This window comes from Meles meles, chromosome 2 (assembly GCF_922984935.1).
Source record: "Meles meles chromosome 2, mMelMel3.1 paternal haplotype, whole genome shotgun sequence".
NCBI classification, from domain to species: Eukaryota; Metazoa; Chordata; class Mammalia; order Carnivora; family Mustelidae; genus Meles; species Meles meles.
In genome coordinates, this window is record NC_060067.1 from 166,278,820 (window position 1) to 166,295,668 (window position 16,849).

Consider the following 16,849-nt stretch of genomic DNA (forward strand, 5'->3'; position numbering starts at 1 on the left):
AGTTAAAAAGCAAAATTAAGTTTTAACATTCTTAGGACAATTATTTTGACCTCAGTGACTCCCCCGAAGATTCTCCTGGACTCCCTGGTCCATGTTTTGGAAAGCCCTGGTACAGAAGTATGACTCTGAACTTTGGAGTTGGGCAGAGTGGGCTGAAATCCCTGTTCTGTCCCTTCCCTCTGGTACCACCAGCCTCACTTCTCTTGTCTGTAAAAGGGGATTAATATCATCTACCTTAAAAGGTTGGAAGGATTAAGCGCGCAGAGTCCACAACACACAGTAGATGTGACACCAAGCTGGGCTGCTTTCCTCTTAGTTTGGGCCTCCGTTTCCTCATTTGTGACAAAGAGCTGGCCTGGGAAACATCCAGGGCTCTACCCAGCTTCAACAGTCTGTGGTTGGGTAGGGAGAGCTGTTCCAGAATTCCACACACTCCCACTCGGACTCAGTGACAAACATTTCCCTTTTCAGCTCCCAGAGGCACAAAGGCACATTCTGTTCACTGGCTCGTGGAAACACATGTGAACACAGCTACACACACATGTGGCTTATGACACACCCATGAACTCTTGTTTAGAGGATATGTCCCCTGAGGGTCACGACAGATAGGCACACAGAGGCACGGGGATCGACAATGCAGCAATGCCCCCACGAGGGGATGGGCGCCTTCGTGCAAGTGCCCGTGCAGAGGCAGAGGCAGAGGCACACACGTGCACAGTCATGCCAGCAGACGATGTTCTTGCACACCTCGCACACCTGCACTCGCGACAGTCTCTCTGGGCGCCGGACGTGCAAGCAGACGGCGGCCCCAAGACCGCCGCAACCACTCCTTTCCTGGGCTACTCCCAGCACGGGACTCCCCCCGCCACTCCCCCGCCCGCCGCCCCCGTCCCCGCCCCCACTCCGCCCTGCGCGCGCCCCGGCCGCAGCCCGCGTCCGCCCCCGCCGGTCAGCCCTCGCTCGGCTCCGGGCCCGCGCAGCTCTCCTTGCCGGCTCGCGAGAACGAGCAGGGGAGGGGACGGAGCCGGCGCCCGAGGGCCGGAGGAGTCCGCTCTCCGCAGCCGGCAGCCGGGCTCCTAGCTGCGGCAGCGGCGGCCAGCGGCGGTGGCCGGGAGGTGGCAGCCCGCGCTGGGTGGCGGAGAGCCGCGGGGCGGGGGCTGCGGCCGGTGGCCCGCGAGAGAGCTTGCAGGCAGCATGGCGGGGTTGCGGGCCAGGCGGGGCTCCCGGCTCCTGCTGCTGGCGCTGTCCACGCTCGGCTTCTGCCTGATGCTGCAAGTCAGTGCTAAGAGGCCCCCTAAGACGCCCCCCTGCCCGCCCAGCTGCTCCTGCACCAGGGACACCGCCTTCTGCGTGGACTCTAAGGCCGTGCCCAGGAACCTGCCCTCCGAGGTCATCTCTCTGTGAGTGTCCTGCCCTGGCTTAGGAGGTGGGGGAGCGGAAAGAGGGAGCAAGGCAAGCGCCTTCTGACAGTGGATGGGGAAAACCCTTGCTCCCCCTGCACAAAGTGTGGGGAGCAGGAGGACTCCAGGCGTCCTTAGGACTGGAGATTCAAGGCATCAGCCCTGCCGGGAGTTCTGTAGTCATGCAGGCTCAGCAGCCATGGCTGGGGAAAACAGGAGTTTAGGGCCAAGAATGAATCATCACCGGCATCAGCATCAATGAGACCTACTGTGTGCAGGGCTCTGGACACGGGGGGAGGGGTTGTTTACAAGAGCATGTGGTCCCCTGTCTGTGATGTCACTCCAAGGGCAGAAAGGCTTTTTGTAGGGGGAGGGAGGGTGGAAGCAGGGAGAGGGGTGGAAGGGACATACACCCACACAGTGCCCTGGCACGGGACCGCCGCCTTGCACGGGTCTTCCATCCACTCTGGACTGGGCCAGCCAGCCTGTCCCTTGCAGTAAGTGGCCTCAGGGACCAGATGGGCTGTGTGGTCCTTGAGAACAGGAGGCTAACCCCCCACCCCCCATTCCAGTGCCCCAATCCCTCACAGCACCTAGCACACGGTGGGCATTTGGATGATCTTGAAGGTGTGGGTAATGGAACCTTCTTTTCGGCTGAAGGGGAAGCTCAGCCTGGGGCCACTGGTACTCAGGGAGGCCGTAGGGGAGGATAGCCATGAGGAAAGGCAAAGAGTTTCTGAAGGGAAAGGAAAGACAGCCCCAGCTAGGGGGCCCAGGCTGGTGAAATGGGGAGATTGCAGGGTAAGAGTGTGGAGAAGCAGTGCCCTGTTCACCTTGGGCGCCCTTCCGCCCCCAGTCCCTGCGTAGTCCCCACAGTACCGACTCCTGTGTCCCCCGCAGGACGCTGGTGAATGCCGCCTTCTCAGAGATCCAGGATGGAGCCTTTTCCCACCTGCCCCTGCTGCAGTTCCTGTAAGGACGCTGGGCCTTGGGCAAGGGCGGGGATGGGGTGGGGCAGTGGAAGGGGACAGATCCTGGGCTGGGGAGAGGAGAACGAATACAGGTAGCCATTGTAGGTTAAGAGGCAGGGGTCCCTGAAAATTCTGCTGGCTAGGAAAGCCACAAAAGGTGGAGCAGCATAGAGTCGGGAAGAGTGCAGGGAACAGCAGTGGGGAGAAGGAAGGTGGGGGTGCTCATGAAAACCAACAGTGGGTATTTGGGGCCCAACAAGGAATGGACTTGCCCCCTCTGGAGACCAAAGGATCTGGACGCAGTAGCTGGGGTTGGTGCCAAAAGGTGGACACTGCAGGGGACAGGGGTCATCTTAGAGACAGTTGACCCCGGGGACCAGGATCTGAAGAAGGAGCGGGGAGTCAAAAGGGAGGGATGTGGGAGGCTGTGGAATTTTAACAAGGGCTGTTCCTGTTTGAAGCCCCAGTCGCAGAAGAGAGTGCTTGTGAGGTACCCCAGCTCCTTTTCAACATGGGTTACCCTCAAGCTCACCACCAGTCTGACAGGGAGTGAGTGAGCTGGGATGAGGGTGGGAGACAGAGGACGGACACAGACACAGAGACAGAGAGATACAGTGGGGAAGGACCCAGCTTGGTAGGAGAGCTCTGCCCCTGACTGTTTCTACCCTTGAAGCAAACAGCTTGTGGGCTCAGAACAAGCTCCTGGCTGTTCTTGGTGCTGGGCTGCTCTGGGGTCCCAAGGTGGGGCAGCAGGGCCCGGCACTGTGAGGAAGTCCCAGGGTATGGTGGCAGGCTGGGGGCTGGCACAGGGGCACACCCTTGGAATCTCTAATTCACTCTCTGTCTCTCCAGGTTACTCAACTCCAACAAGTTTACTCTGATTGGAGACAACGCCTTCACAGGACTGTCACACCTGCAGTACCTGTGTGTGTCAAGAAGTGGGGGAAATGGGAGCCAGAAATGAGGAGGGAGCCCCAGCCTGGGTGGGCTGAGAGGGCAGCTTGGATGAGGAAGGCTGGGGGCAATGGGGAGGGAGAGCCCTTGAGTCCTCTGACTGCTGGACTCAAGCAGACGGTATTTCATCCATCTCTCTGCCTAAACCACCCTGTTCAGATGCCCTGTCACCACAGTCTCATTCATGCCACCAGAATCAGAATGGAAGCCTGCCTTAGGACCATGGGCAGGAATCTAGCTGGGGCGGAGAGAAGTAGCTGATTGGGAGTCTGGGGTACTGAGTGGCATCTACAACAAATTCTCATTGTCTCCAGATTCATTGAGAACAACGACATCTGGGCACTATCCAAGTTTACCTTCAGAGGACTCAAGTCTTTGACACATCTGTGAGTACATCACGGACACACACATACACACACGGGACCAAAGCCTCACATCTCCTGTGGTCTTTGGCCTCAGTCAGGTGACCCAGGGGTCTCTCTTGCAGATCGCTGGCCAACAATAACTTGCAGACACTGCCTCGAGACATCTTCCGGCCCCTGGATATCCTTAGTGACTTGTAAGTCTGAGCCCTACCACTTTCGACAATGGCGCAGAGGGGCAAGTCCCTGGAGAGAGGGGCGTGCGAGCTAGAATTGGGAAGATCATAAGTTCTTGAGAGCCTGGGAGGGCTTAGGTTTGGGGATGCCTCCTGGAAGTTTACGTGGATACACAATGAGTATGTATATGCTGCTTAAACACGCGCGTTTAAAACGTATGTTTGATTTGAGCATACATAAATGTCCTATCGTATAGCCACAATCATCAGTCAGTATTTACACAAGAAAAAAAGCAACACCCAGGATTGTGGAAGGTCTGAAGGAACTGAGATGCGACATAGTGGTGCAGGTTACACACTGCAAAAGGGCACCCCACCCAGGAGGCCAGCAGGGACTGAAACTCGGCCCCGGCTCCGCTGGCCAAGTCCATGTCCATGGGGGTGCATCTAGCCCAAGGGGGACTTCTCTCTAATCTGCGCAAAGATGCCATGTGAGCAGCGAGCGGCAGCCTTGATTATACCCACTTGTGAAAGCCCAGAGAGCCCCTGGGTGGGAGGTGTGGGGGGCGCAGAGCCACTGGGAGCCTGCTCTTCTCCGTGTTCCCTCCGTTGCCCTCGCGACCCAGGGACCTGCGGGGCAACTCGCTCAACTGCGACTGCAAGGTCAAGTGGCTTGTGGAGTGGCTGGCACACACCAACACCACCGTGGCTCCCATCTACTGTGCCAGCCCGCCCCGCTTCCAGGAGCACAAGGTGCAGGACTTGCCACTGCGAGAGTTTGACTGCATCACCACCGGTAGGAGGTGCCTCCCTCCCCCCACCGCAGGTCTCCCCGGGGCTCTCACAGGCACCCGGAAGCACCCCTAGCCTCCACCATCCTGGTCTAGCAGCACTTACCCCCCAACAAGCTCTTAGCCTTCTTCTTCCCACCGCTCACCTCTCATCCCTACAGATTTCGTGCTGTACCAGACCTTGTCCTTCCCAGCGGTGTCAGCCGAGCCCTTCCTTTACTCCAGCGACCTCTACTTGGCTCTGGCCCAGCCAGGTGCCAGCGCTTGCACTGTCCTCAAGTGGGACTACGTGGAACGGCAGCTTCGAGATTATGATAGAATACCAGGTACCTACCCAGGCTGGCTTTGGTGGCCCACATTTAAAGGGGTGGAGAGGGGCTGGGCTCCATTGTTCCTCTCCATTGAGTACTTACAGGCAGAGGCGTAGATGAGACATGGTCTCTGCTCATAATAACTTTCCAGTCTTTGGGGAGAGGCCAATACATACACAGATAACATCCATATAATAGGTGGGTATGAGGAGGGAGATATGAATGTGATGTTCTAGGACCACAAAGGAGAAGTGTACCCTGGGCAATCAAGGAGGGCTTCCTGATGGAGGGGATGCCTGACTTGAGCCTTGAAAGGTGAGGGAGAGTCAGAAGTGATGCACAAGTGCCTGGCTTGAGTAACTGGTTGGTTCCAGTGAACCAAGAAGGAGATAGGAGTGGCTAGTGAGCTCAGTTTGGGATCCACTGAATTTGAGCTGAGTCTAGAAGGCTGAGGGAGACTTGGCACAGAAAAAAAATGTGGCAAGGGTATTCTGGCAACAAGAACAGTATGAGCAAGTTCAAGAAGGTGTGAAACAGCTTAGTGCATGAGTGCGTGCATGTGTAAACCATGAGGAGCTCATGTGACTACAGCATAAGGTTCAAGGTGGAAAGAGGCAGATGAGACCCCATGAGACATGGGGACCAGGTCACAGACAGGTTTTGAGCAGAGTGTGTGAAACAAATCACCTGGTATTTTAGAATAGTCTCTCTGGGGCGCCTGGGTGGCTCAGTGGATTAAGCCGCTGCCTTCGGCTCAGGTCATGATCTCAGGGTCCTGGGATCGAGCCCTGCATCGGGCTCTCTGCTCCACGGGGAGCCTGCTTCCTCCTCTCTCTCTCTGCCTGCCTCTCTGCCTACTTGTGATCTCTCTCTCTGTCAAATAAATAAATAAAAAAAAATCTTAAAAAAAAAAAAAGAATAGTCTCTCTGTATGACGTGAGGAGAGTGGCTTGGCATGGGGCAAGACATGTGGGCACACCGTTAGGGGGATAGGCAGGAGTTTGGACTGGGGCAACAGTAGTGGGGATGGAGAGAGAGATTTAGGATGGAGGAGTGAACTGACACAAGAGGAAACAGAAAATTTAAATTACCCTGTATCTCTGAAAGAATCTGAAGTCTTTATAAAAAAGAAACCCTTCCCCCAAAAGAAGGATCCAGGGCCAGATGGTCTCCCTGGTAAATTCTAGAAAATGTTTACAGAAGGAATAACAGCAATCCTACACAAACTGTATTAGAAAGCAGAAGGGAGGGCTGACAGGACTTGGGACTGATCGGCTGTGGGTGAGTGAGGGACAGGGAGGTGTTGGGGATGGCTCCAGGCTTCTGGAGGGGGTGAATGGGTGGAGCCACAGATGGAAATTGAGAACATAGAGGAGGAAGAGCAGGAACAGATTTGAGGGTAGATGTGTGCCCAGTCTTGGCCAGCTGGATTTTGAGGTGCTCTTGGGTGTGTGGGCATGGAGGGTCTGAGCTTGGGAGCTGGGCAGTCATGAGTATCTGGGAAGGTGGACCAAGGCTGTGGAAGGGATTTGCGGTGACTGCCAAGAGGCCTGGGGTTCAGCATGGGCTTTCTTGGGGGGAGAGATGGGGAGGAGGAAGGTGTGTAAAGCAGCGCTGGGAAGGAGGAGGGCAGATAAATAGAGACACCAGGACAGGTGAAGAGTGTGGCCCTGTGTGCTTCACGTGCTTGAGAAGAGGTCAGATCAATCTGGTTGTTGAACAGAAGGAGGTTCGTGCAGACATCCTCGTACATAACAGCCCTTGCAAAAGTGAGAATTCTTAGGATAGTGTGTTTTCGTACACAACTATCCAAACATCAAAGTGTCATGGTGTGTGCCTTGGCTTTATGACCTGGCTGTGGATGGGCTCAGTCTCTTCCTCCTTCTGCTGCCTGGCATCCGGCCAGCCAGGGAGTTTTGGGCGTCACTTAGACTTTGAGCTACTCCTGTCAATGTTAAATGGGCAAAATAACAGGATCCGTTTCCGATGATCAGTTGTTCACACTCAGCCCAGGGGCTTCACACAATAAACATTCCATAATTGATATTATGGATAAACACCCAGTCAATACGGAGGGACACCTGTTTTGTGCTCCATGTCAGCTGATGTTTGAACCCTGGGGCAAGGGTGGAGGAAGAGTGATGCTGAGACGGATGATCAGCTGGGAGAAGCGGGTGAAGTTCGGTGGGAGGTGTCCCCGAGAGCCTTAGTTCTGGGCCAGGGTCGGAGGGGAGTGACCCCCCTCTTCTAAGGGCATGGCATGGGGTGGGGGCCTGCGGGGGTGCCTGACCCTGCCTGAGACTGCTTCTCTCCCTCCCCGCAGCCCCCTCTGCTGTGCACTGCAAACCAATGGTGGTGGACAGTCAGCTGTACATGGTTGTGGCCCAGCTGTTTGGGGGCTCTTATATTTACCACTGGGACCCCAACACCACACGCTTCACCAAGCTGCAGGACATTGACCCACAGCGCGTGCGCAAGCCCAATGACCTCGAGGCTTTCCGCATTGATGGAGACTGGTACTTCGCGGTGGCAGACAGCTCCAAGGCGGGCGCCACCAGCCTCTACCGCTGGCACCAGAACGGCTTCTACTCCCACCAGGCCCTGCACGCCTGGCACCGTGACACTGACCTGGAGTTCGTGGACGGCGAGGGCAAGCCACGGTTGATTGTATCTAGCAGCTCCCAGGCGCCCGTCATCTACCAGTGGAGTCGCACCCAGAAGCAGTTTGTGGCCCAGGGCGAGGTGACCCAGGTGCCCGACGCCCAGGCCGTGAAACACTTCCGTGCCGGTCGCGACAGCTACCTGTGTCTCAGCCGCTATATCGGCGACTCGAAGATCCTGCGCTGGGAGGGCACCCGCTTCTCTGAAGTGCAGGCCCTGCCTTCCAGGGGCTCCTTGGCCATGCAGCCCTTCCTTGTGGGCGGCCGCCGCTACCTGGCGCTGGGGAGTGACTTCTCCTTCACGCAGATCTACCAGTGGGACGAGGGACGTCAGAAGTTCGTGCGGTTCCAGGAGCTGGCTGTGCAGGCCCCTCGGGCCTTCTGCTACATGCCTGCTGGCGACGCCCAGCTGCTCCTGGCCCCCAGCTTCAAGGGACAGACGCTTGTGTACCGACACATCGTGGTGGATCTCAGTGCCTAGAGGGTGCCCTGCCTCGGGGTCTGGGTGGCTGTGGGAGGCTGAAGGGAAGTCTCTCTGTGAGCAGCACGTGTGCCTGCACATGTGAAGACACGTGTAACCAACCTGCCTACATGGCCTCATGGACCCGCCCCCCGTGCCCCCCCGCCCCCACCCGTGAGCATGGAAACACACTGTGGGGGGGACCAGGGGAGCCACTCACCGTAGTTGTCATTAGCATGGAGACCTGAAAGTGTGCCAGGCAACTCAGCAGCCCTGTACCCTCTCCTGTGTGGACATTGGTCGCCCCAAGACTCTGCCCCCCTTGATCTGCTGCTTTCACTGGGCTCTGGCCCCAGGGGAGGGGCATGGGGGAGCAGAACCACCCATCCCATTTTTCAGCTTAGCTTTCCTACTCTCTGGTCTCTCCCGTTGGTGCTCCGGGGCTCTGTTTACCTGCTCACGTCCTGGGGCCGCAGCCTCCATGCTGCGGGGCTCAGTCCCCTGCGCTCTGCTCCCTCGGCATGCACATGCAGATGATGATGGACGCCCTCAGTTTACACACAGGCACCTGCTGATTCTCCCACTTCTGTGTGCACACGTGCAGATGCAGGGCGGCCTTCATCACCTTAGCTCTCTTCTTGGAGAAGGCACACGGTCCCTGCCCTCCTCGGCTCACTCATCCCTCATGTGCCCACCCTGTAGCTGATAAGGATGGGAATGGTGGTGCCAGGCTCTGGGAACCAGCTTGATCTGGGGGCAAAGCCCCTCTGCCCAAAGCAATAACAAAGCAGACCCTGAGATCTTCTTAGGGTTCTCTCTGTTCTCCCTGGAGTTTCCAGCTCTGACCTTGAATCCAGCTCACCTGGGGATGGGAGACCACCCAGATAAAAGCCATTCAGCTTTTCTTCACCGTGGCTGCCCCAGCTTTCTGACCACCCCCTGCCTTTGGGATGTGGACCTTGAGCTGTGTAGGCTCTGTGAGGTTGGTCCCAATGCTGGCCCGAGCCAGGGCCCCCGGCAAGCACCCGAGCCAACTGGGCCAGTGCCAAGAGTGGAGGAGGGCTAGAGAGCATCCTGGGGGTCCCAGGACCTCTCCAATCCACAGAGGTAGGCCCCAGGAGCGTTGTGTCTTAGTGCGAACTGAAGGGTGGAGGGGGGTGAGGGTCCCGTAGAAGCAGGACCTGGGAGCCAAGTTTCTGCTGCCCTCTGCTGTAGGCTGGGAATAGGCAGCTCGGAGCTGCACACGGCCGGTGGAGAAGGCATGGGGTGAGGTGGGCAAACTTCCCTGTGCCCAGACTCTGTGAGGACCCACTGGTGGCGGATGCCCAGGGACACTTGGGGGCAATGTCATGACTTCACTGCTGCAAATAAAAATGTCCCACCCCCTTGCTGGCTCTCAGGTGTCCAGTGGCTTCTGTTGGAGGTGGCTGTTTCAGAACAGAGCCAGGGCTGTGTTCTCTGTCCCTGCTGTCTTCAGGGGGCAGGAGCCTTCAGACCCCCCTCTTCCTTGCTCTCTTTCAGAGGAGCAAGTAGGCACCCCACAGTCAGCTGGTGCTGGGGTCAGGAGTTCATGATGATGACATTCAAATGTGGATCAAGTGTGACTAGTCTCTACCACCTGGGGCTGACTCATGGCCCAAGTGTTCCTTCCTGGAGATCACAGACTTGGGGCCCATGGAGACTGGAGTCTGTCCTTCCATCAGGTCAACTCCAACCAACATGGCCAAAGACAAGCTCAGGAGTCCCTCTCCATTCTGTTCCATTGCATCCAACTCTGGCCTGAGGTGGGAGTTTTCAAGCAAGTGCACTGATTTCCCTGGCCCTGGGTTTCTCTTCTGTCAAGTAGATACTAAAACTTGGTCTGTCAGTTCTTGATCCTGCCACTTAGCGGCACGGGCAGCCTCAACCATGTTATTGAGCCCATTTGTATCTGTTTTTAATCATCGATGAAATGTGGATAATCAAGATACCTGGCTGACAGAGTTCGTGTGAGATCTAGATGCATGAAATATATGATGCATTCATATGTGGAAAGCCGTTGGAATAGTGCGTCTGACACAGCACTGTGACTTGTCTTTAGGACTCTAGTCTTTAGGACTCTAGGAGATGCTGAAGGGGCTCAGAGAAGGGTGCTTGCTGGGAAAGGAGGAGGTTGATCTTTGGGGAGAACTCTGTCTGCAGACTAGGGCTCCTCACCCATCGGTCTCAGAGCCCCTGGGCCCTCTGTCTCTCCTCTAGTGTCAGATGCACCCCAAACCTGCCCTTGAGCACCCCCTCATCATGGGGAACCTCACGGGTGCCGTGTCTGGGGTTCCACCTCTTCAAACCACGTTCATGTGCTCTTGGCTTATCCGATGTCCCGCAGGCCCCCCAGCCACACTGTCCTGGGAATTCCTGTCCTGCATTTTCAAATGGGGAATGGACCCTCATGCTGGGCCAGGGAGAAGTTGCCAGGGGAAGTAGGTTGAGTGTCCCAGACATGTTGGTACTCTGTTGCCAGGTAGAAAGATAAACATTTTGTCACTCCCCCTGGGACTCCCTTCAGAGGTGGGAGACACTTCTACCCTTGAGTGCCCAGCTTTCTCGCATGGGGAATGTGGCCTGATATACGCCTGCCTGGTCACCTGCCCTGGGGGTCATCTGTGTGTCCAGAGAGTTGCCTAGCAACCCAGGGTAGCTGGGTGACTGTGTCAACATCTCACGACCAAAGGCCATGAGAAACAGAGTCCACTCACTCTGCACCCCTCAACCGCATGCCCCTCCACGCTGAGTCCTGCTCTCAGGAGCAGACCTCTGTTGTCCCTTAGATTCCCTAAGTGCAGAGTCTCCGTGTGAGAGAACTTCCCCGTGGGGATGGTCTTAAAGAAGGCCCAGGAGAGCTCTTCGCCAGCAAGTGGGTGTAGGTGCTGAGGTCAGGTGACTCTGGAAGGCAGCCAGGGAGGAGGTGGCCATGCAGCAGGTACCAAAGGACCAGAGGTGCACCCACACCATCAGCCCAGGCACCCTCACCTCCTGAGGATCGGGGCTTCCTTCCCTATTCTGCAGCCCCCTGCTCCTCCTGAGCTGTCCCCCAGGAGTCAGTCACATCCTTCTGCTCCCAGGAGACAAGGAATGTGTCTCCTCAATTAAGCTCAACTTTCATCTTGATCACATTGTCTGGGCCTAGAGATGGGTGGTGGGACTCTGGCCCTTGCAGTCTCTTGTTCTTCCAACATAAGGTAGGAGTGAGGCCTAGTGTGAGGGGATGGTTAGATGGGAAGAGGGAGGCCTCAGGGCAGTTTCTCCTGTGGGTCGGTTTCACTGCTAGCTCTCACACCCAACACCACCAATAAAATGGATGATAGTAATTAAGACTACATCATTACCTGGTGTTTATTTATTCCCAGGAAGCCTCCTTTCCCTGGCCCCCATCATTACATATGCCATCCTTTCCATAGATGATGGGTGTTAACGATGGCTCTAATAAAAATTAATAACTGTTCAAGTTTCCCATCCCCATGGCTCAGGGTAACTCTGCTGTCTTCTTCACCTCAGCCCTGTGAAACAGAGGGGTGGCTGTCCAGGGTGGAGAGGCATGGTCCCTATTGTCAGAGGGAGGAACGGGGCACAATGCAGAAGAGATAACAAAGAATGCAATCCTACATACAAAGTTCTAGAAGCAACAAAGCTTGCCTTCTCCTTCGAGCCTCCCACTTTCTTTCCCTTATACCCCTGCCCCTAGAGGAGCTTCTTTGTTCCCTCTCCCCTTCCTGGGCTGTGCTCAGAAGACTGATCAAGTGGAGCATTCACCCATCATCCAGCAACCAATGCCACAGAGGGAATTTATTTCCTAAATGGTAAAAAATAAGGTTGGAGGGGATCTTCATAAGGGTCAAGACCTTGCACACAAAAAATAGCTACAAAGTGGCAATTGTTGATATGATTCAGCTCTCAGGGATGTTTGTGTTCTTGACTCACAGGAATAGAACTTCAGACTTGTGGCAAAGAGGGCATGGGTGGGGGAGTGGTGGCAGGGGCTCTGTCCGAAATCTCTCAAATCATCATGGTCAGCCCACCCAAATAGGTGGGCTCTAGAGAGGTATCCCAGAGAGAAGTCAACTCCTGAAACCCACTCTTGGGGTGACTCTGGGGGAGAGGGCGGGGGGGGGGCACGGTGATGAGTGCCTCAGATTCCCTCTCCTACTTCTTCCCACTCTCTCGCCCTAGGTCAACTCAGCGTCTTCCGGGGGTGCTTAAGCATCTCCTGACCCAGGGCTGCAAGACCAGGATCTGTTGGCGCTCAGCCAAGCCTCCTTCCTCTTGTCCGTGAGCCTGGAAGTGGGGTACTGCACCCACCCCATGCCTTTTTCCATTTTACAGAAGGAAAAGACAAGGCAAAAGGGGGAAGCCAGGGAAGAGCCGCGAAAACTCTGGACTCCCAAGTTTCCTTCGTTTCCTCTTCCCCACCTTTTTTGCTGCCGTTTCCCACCCCCTAATCTTTCCAATTAGGGCGGCCGCTCACCTACTGGGCCTCATCCACGAGTAGGAGGCGCATCGCCCCTTTAAGGGGCAGGCCGCTGGCTTCCTTGACCTCGCCCCGCCCCCTCCAGGCCTCACTGCGCCTGCGCCAAGCGCTGGAGCCCTGGGGTTGGGCAGAGCCTAGTTCCGTGCAACTTTCAAGTGAGTTGCAAACTCCGCCCCGAGGCCGCTACCAGTGGCAGGACCCTCTGAGACCGCGGGGACCCGGACGAGCGAAGGCGGCGACCGCCACCCGCGGCCCGGGACCCGCGGCAGCGCCACGGCGAGAGCCGAACACCTGGTTCCCCGCAGCAGGAAGTGCGGGGCTGAGCCGTAACTGCCCCAGGAGCGCCGCGGGGCGAAAGAACGCGCCAGCCTTTACCGGCTCCCAAGTGGGTTCCTCCGAGCCCGGGCCTCCTCGCTTCAGCCCACGGGTCTCCCCACTCTTCAGGCTCCGCGCACGGCTGAGTTAGGGGGTGGCGGGCTCCGCCTCTGCCAAGGGGCAGCCCGAGCGCCCCTCTGTTTCCTGCACTTCCACTAATTACCCCATCCCAGCCCCGCGTGAGCGTCCCTCTGGTCATCTTCTTGCGGGGGTTCCGCCTTCGTGCCGAGGCTGCAGGATGGTATCCTGGATACTCTGTCGCCTGGTGGTGTGAGTATGGCTGCTTTCAAACACCCTCTATCCCTAGGAGCCAGACCGCTTCTGAGATGGAAGATTGATGGGAACGTCTGGTGGGAGAGGGGGCACAGCGCCCTCAACTCTCACCACAAGGGTTAACGGACCTGTGGGCACGCACGTGCCATGCGGCACCCTTGCTTGTCCTCCATTCCCAAAGCCTCATTGGTTCCTGGCGACCCCTTGCACAGTCACACACACTGCAGACAGGCCGGTGGGACCGAGGCCCTCACACTGGCCTGGCAGCCCCTTAGCAAACGCAAGGTGTTGTGGCACCTTGTGGGTGGAGATTCTAGGTGCCTGCTTCCCATCTGAGCAGTCACATGACTCACTGCCCTGGCCTCTACCTCCCCACTCTGTCCTCCTCTCACCTTTTAGTGTTCCAGCACCTGGCTCATATTCCTGCCTGCAGCCTGGCAGTGCCAGATCTGGTGGCTCCGGGCCTGATTGCATGCCCATGGGAGGGGACGGCCTGGTGCTCTCACCAGCTCTGAAGCCTGCCTCCCACCCACCTGTGTGTGGCTGTGTGTGCTCCCGCTCCATCATGCACCCATAGGGCACCTGTGCAGGCCTGGGCAGGCTTGGGGTGTTTGTAAACAGCAGGGTGGGGAGGTGGCCTTCAGGGCACTGACTCAGGCACAGGTTGTGCAAGCCAAGCAAGAAAAACGGGGTAGGTCTTTGCCACTGCTCACCTATGAGGGAGGTGGCCATCTGGTGGGGGGCAGGAGGACATGGTGGCCCTCATCCTCCCGCGCATTTTTACGGGCTCTTCTAGGTTGGTGTTTGGGATGCTGTACCCAGCGTATGCTTCCTACAAGGCTGTGAAGACCAAAAACATTCGTGAATATGTGAGTGTGGCTGCAGGCAGGAGGGCTTGGTTTAGACTGGGTGGGATGACAGCCTTGGGGGTATGATAGGACTCGGCAAGGTGAGGAGGGTCAGAACTGGCCTCCCCTTCCTCCAGAGGCGTGAGCAGATGGGATAGCCTGAGCAGAGTGGGTGTGGTTGGAAGGCTGTTGAGGATCATGCGGGTGAAGCTTCTGGGGGGGTGGGCACAGAAATGGGTGGCAGTTTCTCAGAGACAGCTCTCTGGGGCCGGCCAGGAGCCCGGAGAATGCAGCAGCACGGGCTCTCTGGAATCTCGGGTCACCTTGGGACAGGGGAGTTGGCTGTGCGGGCTCAGCTATTGGCCTCTGACCGCCACCCGCCCCCAGGTCCGGTGGATGATGTACTGGATAGTCTTTGCACTGTTCATGGCGGTGGAGACCTTCACGGACATCTTTATTTCCTGGTATGCACACAGAAGTCTATGGGCAGCGGGGAGGTGACAGGCCACTCTCGGCCTGGCCCCCTGGCTGACTGTGCCCACCCTTTCCTTTGACAGGTTCCCTTTCTACTATGAGATCAAGATGGCCTTTGTACTGTGGCTGTTGTCACCTTATACCAGAGGGGCCAGCCTGCTTTACCGCAAGTTTGTCCACCCGTCCTTGTCCCGTCATGAGAAGGTACTTCGTGGAAGTCGAGGAGGGAGACATAGGGGTGGGTGTGAAAAAGAGGGCCCTAGACTTGGGGTTCCGGATGCTGGGTGATAATCTAGGTTCTGCTCTGAGTCCCGCTGCCGTTGAGCTGTGGGACTGACCTTGACAGAAACTAGCCTTCTTCCTCTCATGGTAATCAAATGCAAGCACACGGGAATGACCATTTGAGGCTGTGAAACACCAGCTCGAAGTTGTTTTGGGGATGGTGGGAGGAGGCTGCGCGTGGTCACTCACAGAGGTGTGGGAATGGGTGGGTGGGGAGCTCTTGGTGTGGCTGCGGGGGCCCTGGTAGGTGGGGATGGGCAGGGAGGCACGGTGCGCAGCAGGGGAGTGACTCGACTGTCCAACTGAGTCCAACTGTCCCAACCGCCCCCCCCACGTCCCTGTCTTCCACAGGAGATTGACACCTGTATCGTGCAGGCCAAGGAGCGCAGCTATGAGACGGTGCTCAGCTTTGGGAAACGGGGCCTCAACATTGCTGCTTCAGCCGCTGTGCAAGCTGCCACCAAGGTGCCCTGGGCCCCAGTCCTCCAGCAGCACCCCCACCCCCAGTGCCTTTTGGAGGGGTGCAGCTCTCTGTCAGGGAGCCGAGAGAGAGCACCTGACCATACCAGGGAACAGGGTGAGGGGTGACAGGTAGGGTGTTGGCAGGAGAACGGAGCTGGAAGTTCAGACTTCTCCTGGCTTGGACAGTGACCGTGAACGCTTGTTCCTGCTCTCTGGGCCTTCATTTCCTGTTAGTGTCGCAAAGGTATGGGGCTAGAAGGTTACTGAGCTCTTTTCAGTTCCTTGGCCTGGGCCCCTTCATCTCCCTGAGCAGCTGTGCTGGCTCAGACCCCTTTCTGCTAGGATCCCCAGCCCTGTCCCTCCAGGTGACATGGTGGCTCCCCGTCCCTTGCAGAGTCAGGGTGCACTGGCCGGAAGGCTGCGGAGCTTCTCCATGCAGGACCTGCGCTCCATCCCCGATGACCCTGCTCCCACCTACCAGGATCCCCTCTACCTGGAGGACCAAGTCCCTCACCACAAGCCACCCATCGGTGAGTGGGAGAGCGATGTGGAGCTGTTTGTTCTCAGGGGGCTGATGCTTCCATGCAAGCCATGGCTTCCCCAGGGGTTCGAAGAAGGCCTGGCTTGGTCTTCCCACTATGGAAATGCCCAGCTTTGCCTCCCCGGCCTCCCCCTCCTCGATACAGGGTACCGGGCAGGGGGCCTGCAGGACAGTGACACTGACGATGAGTGTTGGTCAGATACCGAGGTGGTCCCCCAGCCACCTGCCCGGCACCGAGACAGACCTCTGAGCCGCAGCCAAAGCCTGCGTGTGGTCAAGAGGAAGCCGCCGGCACGGGAGGTCAGTGGCAAGGGAGGCATGAGGGAGGTGTGCTACCCAGGCATCCGGGGCCTAGACCTTCTCAGGTTGTACCTGTTCTCCTCACCCCACCCCCCAGGGTACCACCTCGCGTTCCCTGAAGGTTCGGACAAGGAAGAAGACTATCTCTTCGGACATGAACAGCTAGGGTCTGTGGAGCCTGGTCCAGTCTTACCTCTCTTGCCTTATGGGGTGCTGGGGGCTGTTTGGAGGAGACCTCTGATCTGTCTAAGGCAGCTGCTCAGGCTCTGTCCTCCTGGCTCCCACGCTGCTGGGGCCATGCACCGGGCTATACCTGTAATGTACAGAAGCGGGCTGCGCCCAGGATTCTATTTATTGCCTTTCTCCTCCTCTTCCCCTCCCGGGTGTGTGGGACCAGAGCCCTTCCCAAACCTCTGCAAGTGAAACCAAAAGTCCACCCAGCGTGTTCATTCCTTCCTGTCCTTCAAAGTACTTGACAGCCTCCTCCAAGGCCCTGTGTGTGTGTGTGTCCTGGTTGTGTGTCTTGTGTTGCTGAATGTGGTCAGGTTTATGCACGTTTTGGTAAATAAACACATAAAAGTGTTCTGGGTGTCCTGGTTTGTATTCCTGGTGCTCACAATACACATTATTAGACAGCCTGCTACAGGCCAGTCTCAGTCCTAGGATGGGATGAAAGGACAGACAGACTGCCAGAAGGGCCCAGTC

At 57.2% G+C, this 16,849-nt stretch overlaps 2 protein-coding genes across 3 annotated transcripts; both read left to right on the top strand.

Annotated features, from left to right (window-relative positions):
- The first annotated feature begins 950 nt into the window (after positions 1–950).
- Positions 951–9,473, top strand: LGI3 (leucine rich repeat LGI family member 3). Its single transcript, XM_045998484.1, has 8 exons — positions 951–1,400; positions 2,301–2,372; positions 3,224–3,295; positions 3,640–3,711; positions 3,813–3,884; positions 4,490–4,659; positions 4,816–4,980; positions 7,289–9,473. The coding sequence occupies exons 1-8, from the start codon at positions 1,195–1,197 to the stop codon at positions 8,104–8,106; spliced, it is 1,647 nt and encodes a 548-aa protein (XP_045854440.1). The 5' UTR covers positions 951–1,194; the 3' UTR covers positions 8,107–9,473.
- A 3,254-nt stretch (positions 9,474–12,727) lies between these two features.
- On the top strand, positions 12,728–16,718 carry REEP4 (receptor accessory protein 4). 2 transcript variants are annotated; one of them, XM_045985649.1, is made up of 8 exons: positions 12,728–13,234; positions 14,034–14,106; positions 14,473–14,549; positions 14,643–14,763; positions 15,193–15,306; positions 15,698–15,833; positions 16,044–16,144; positions 16,242–16,718. In XM_045985649.1, the coding sequence occupies exons 1-8, from the start codon at positions 13,203–13,205 to the stop codon at positions 16,308–16,310; spliced, it is 723 nt and encodes a 240-aa protein (XP_045841605.1). In that variant the 5' UTR covers positions 12,728–13,202; the 3' UTR covers positions 16,311–16,718. The 2 variants fall into 2 exon arrangements, with proteins under 2 accessions (XP_045841605.1, XP_045841595.1); XM_045985639.1 differs by having other exon boundaries at positions 12,731–13,234; positions 15,990–16,144.
- The last annotated feature ends 131 nt before the right edge of the window (positions 16,719–16,849 follow it).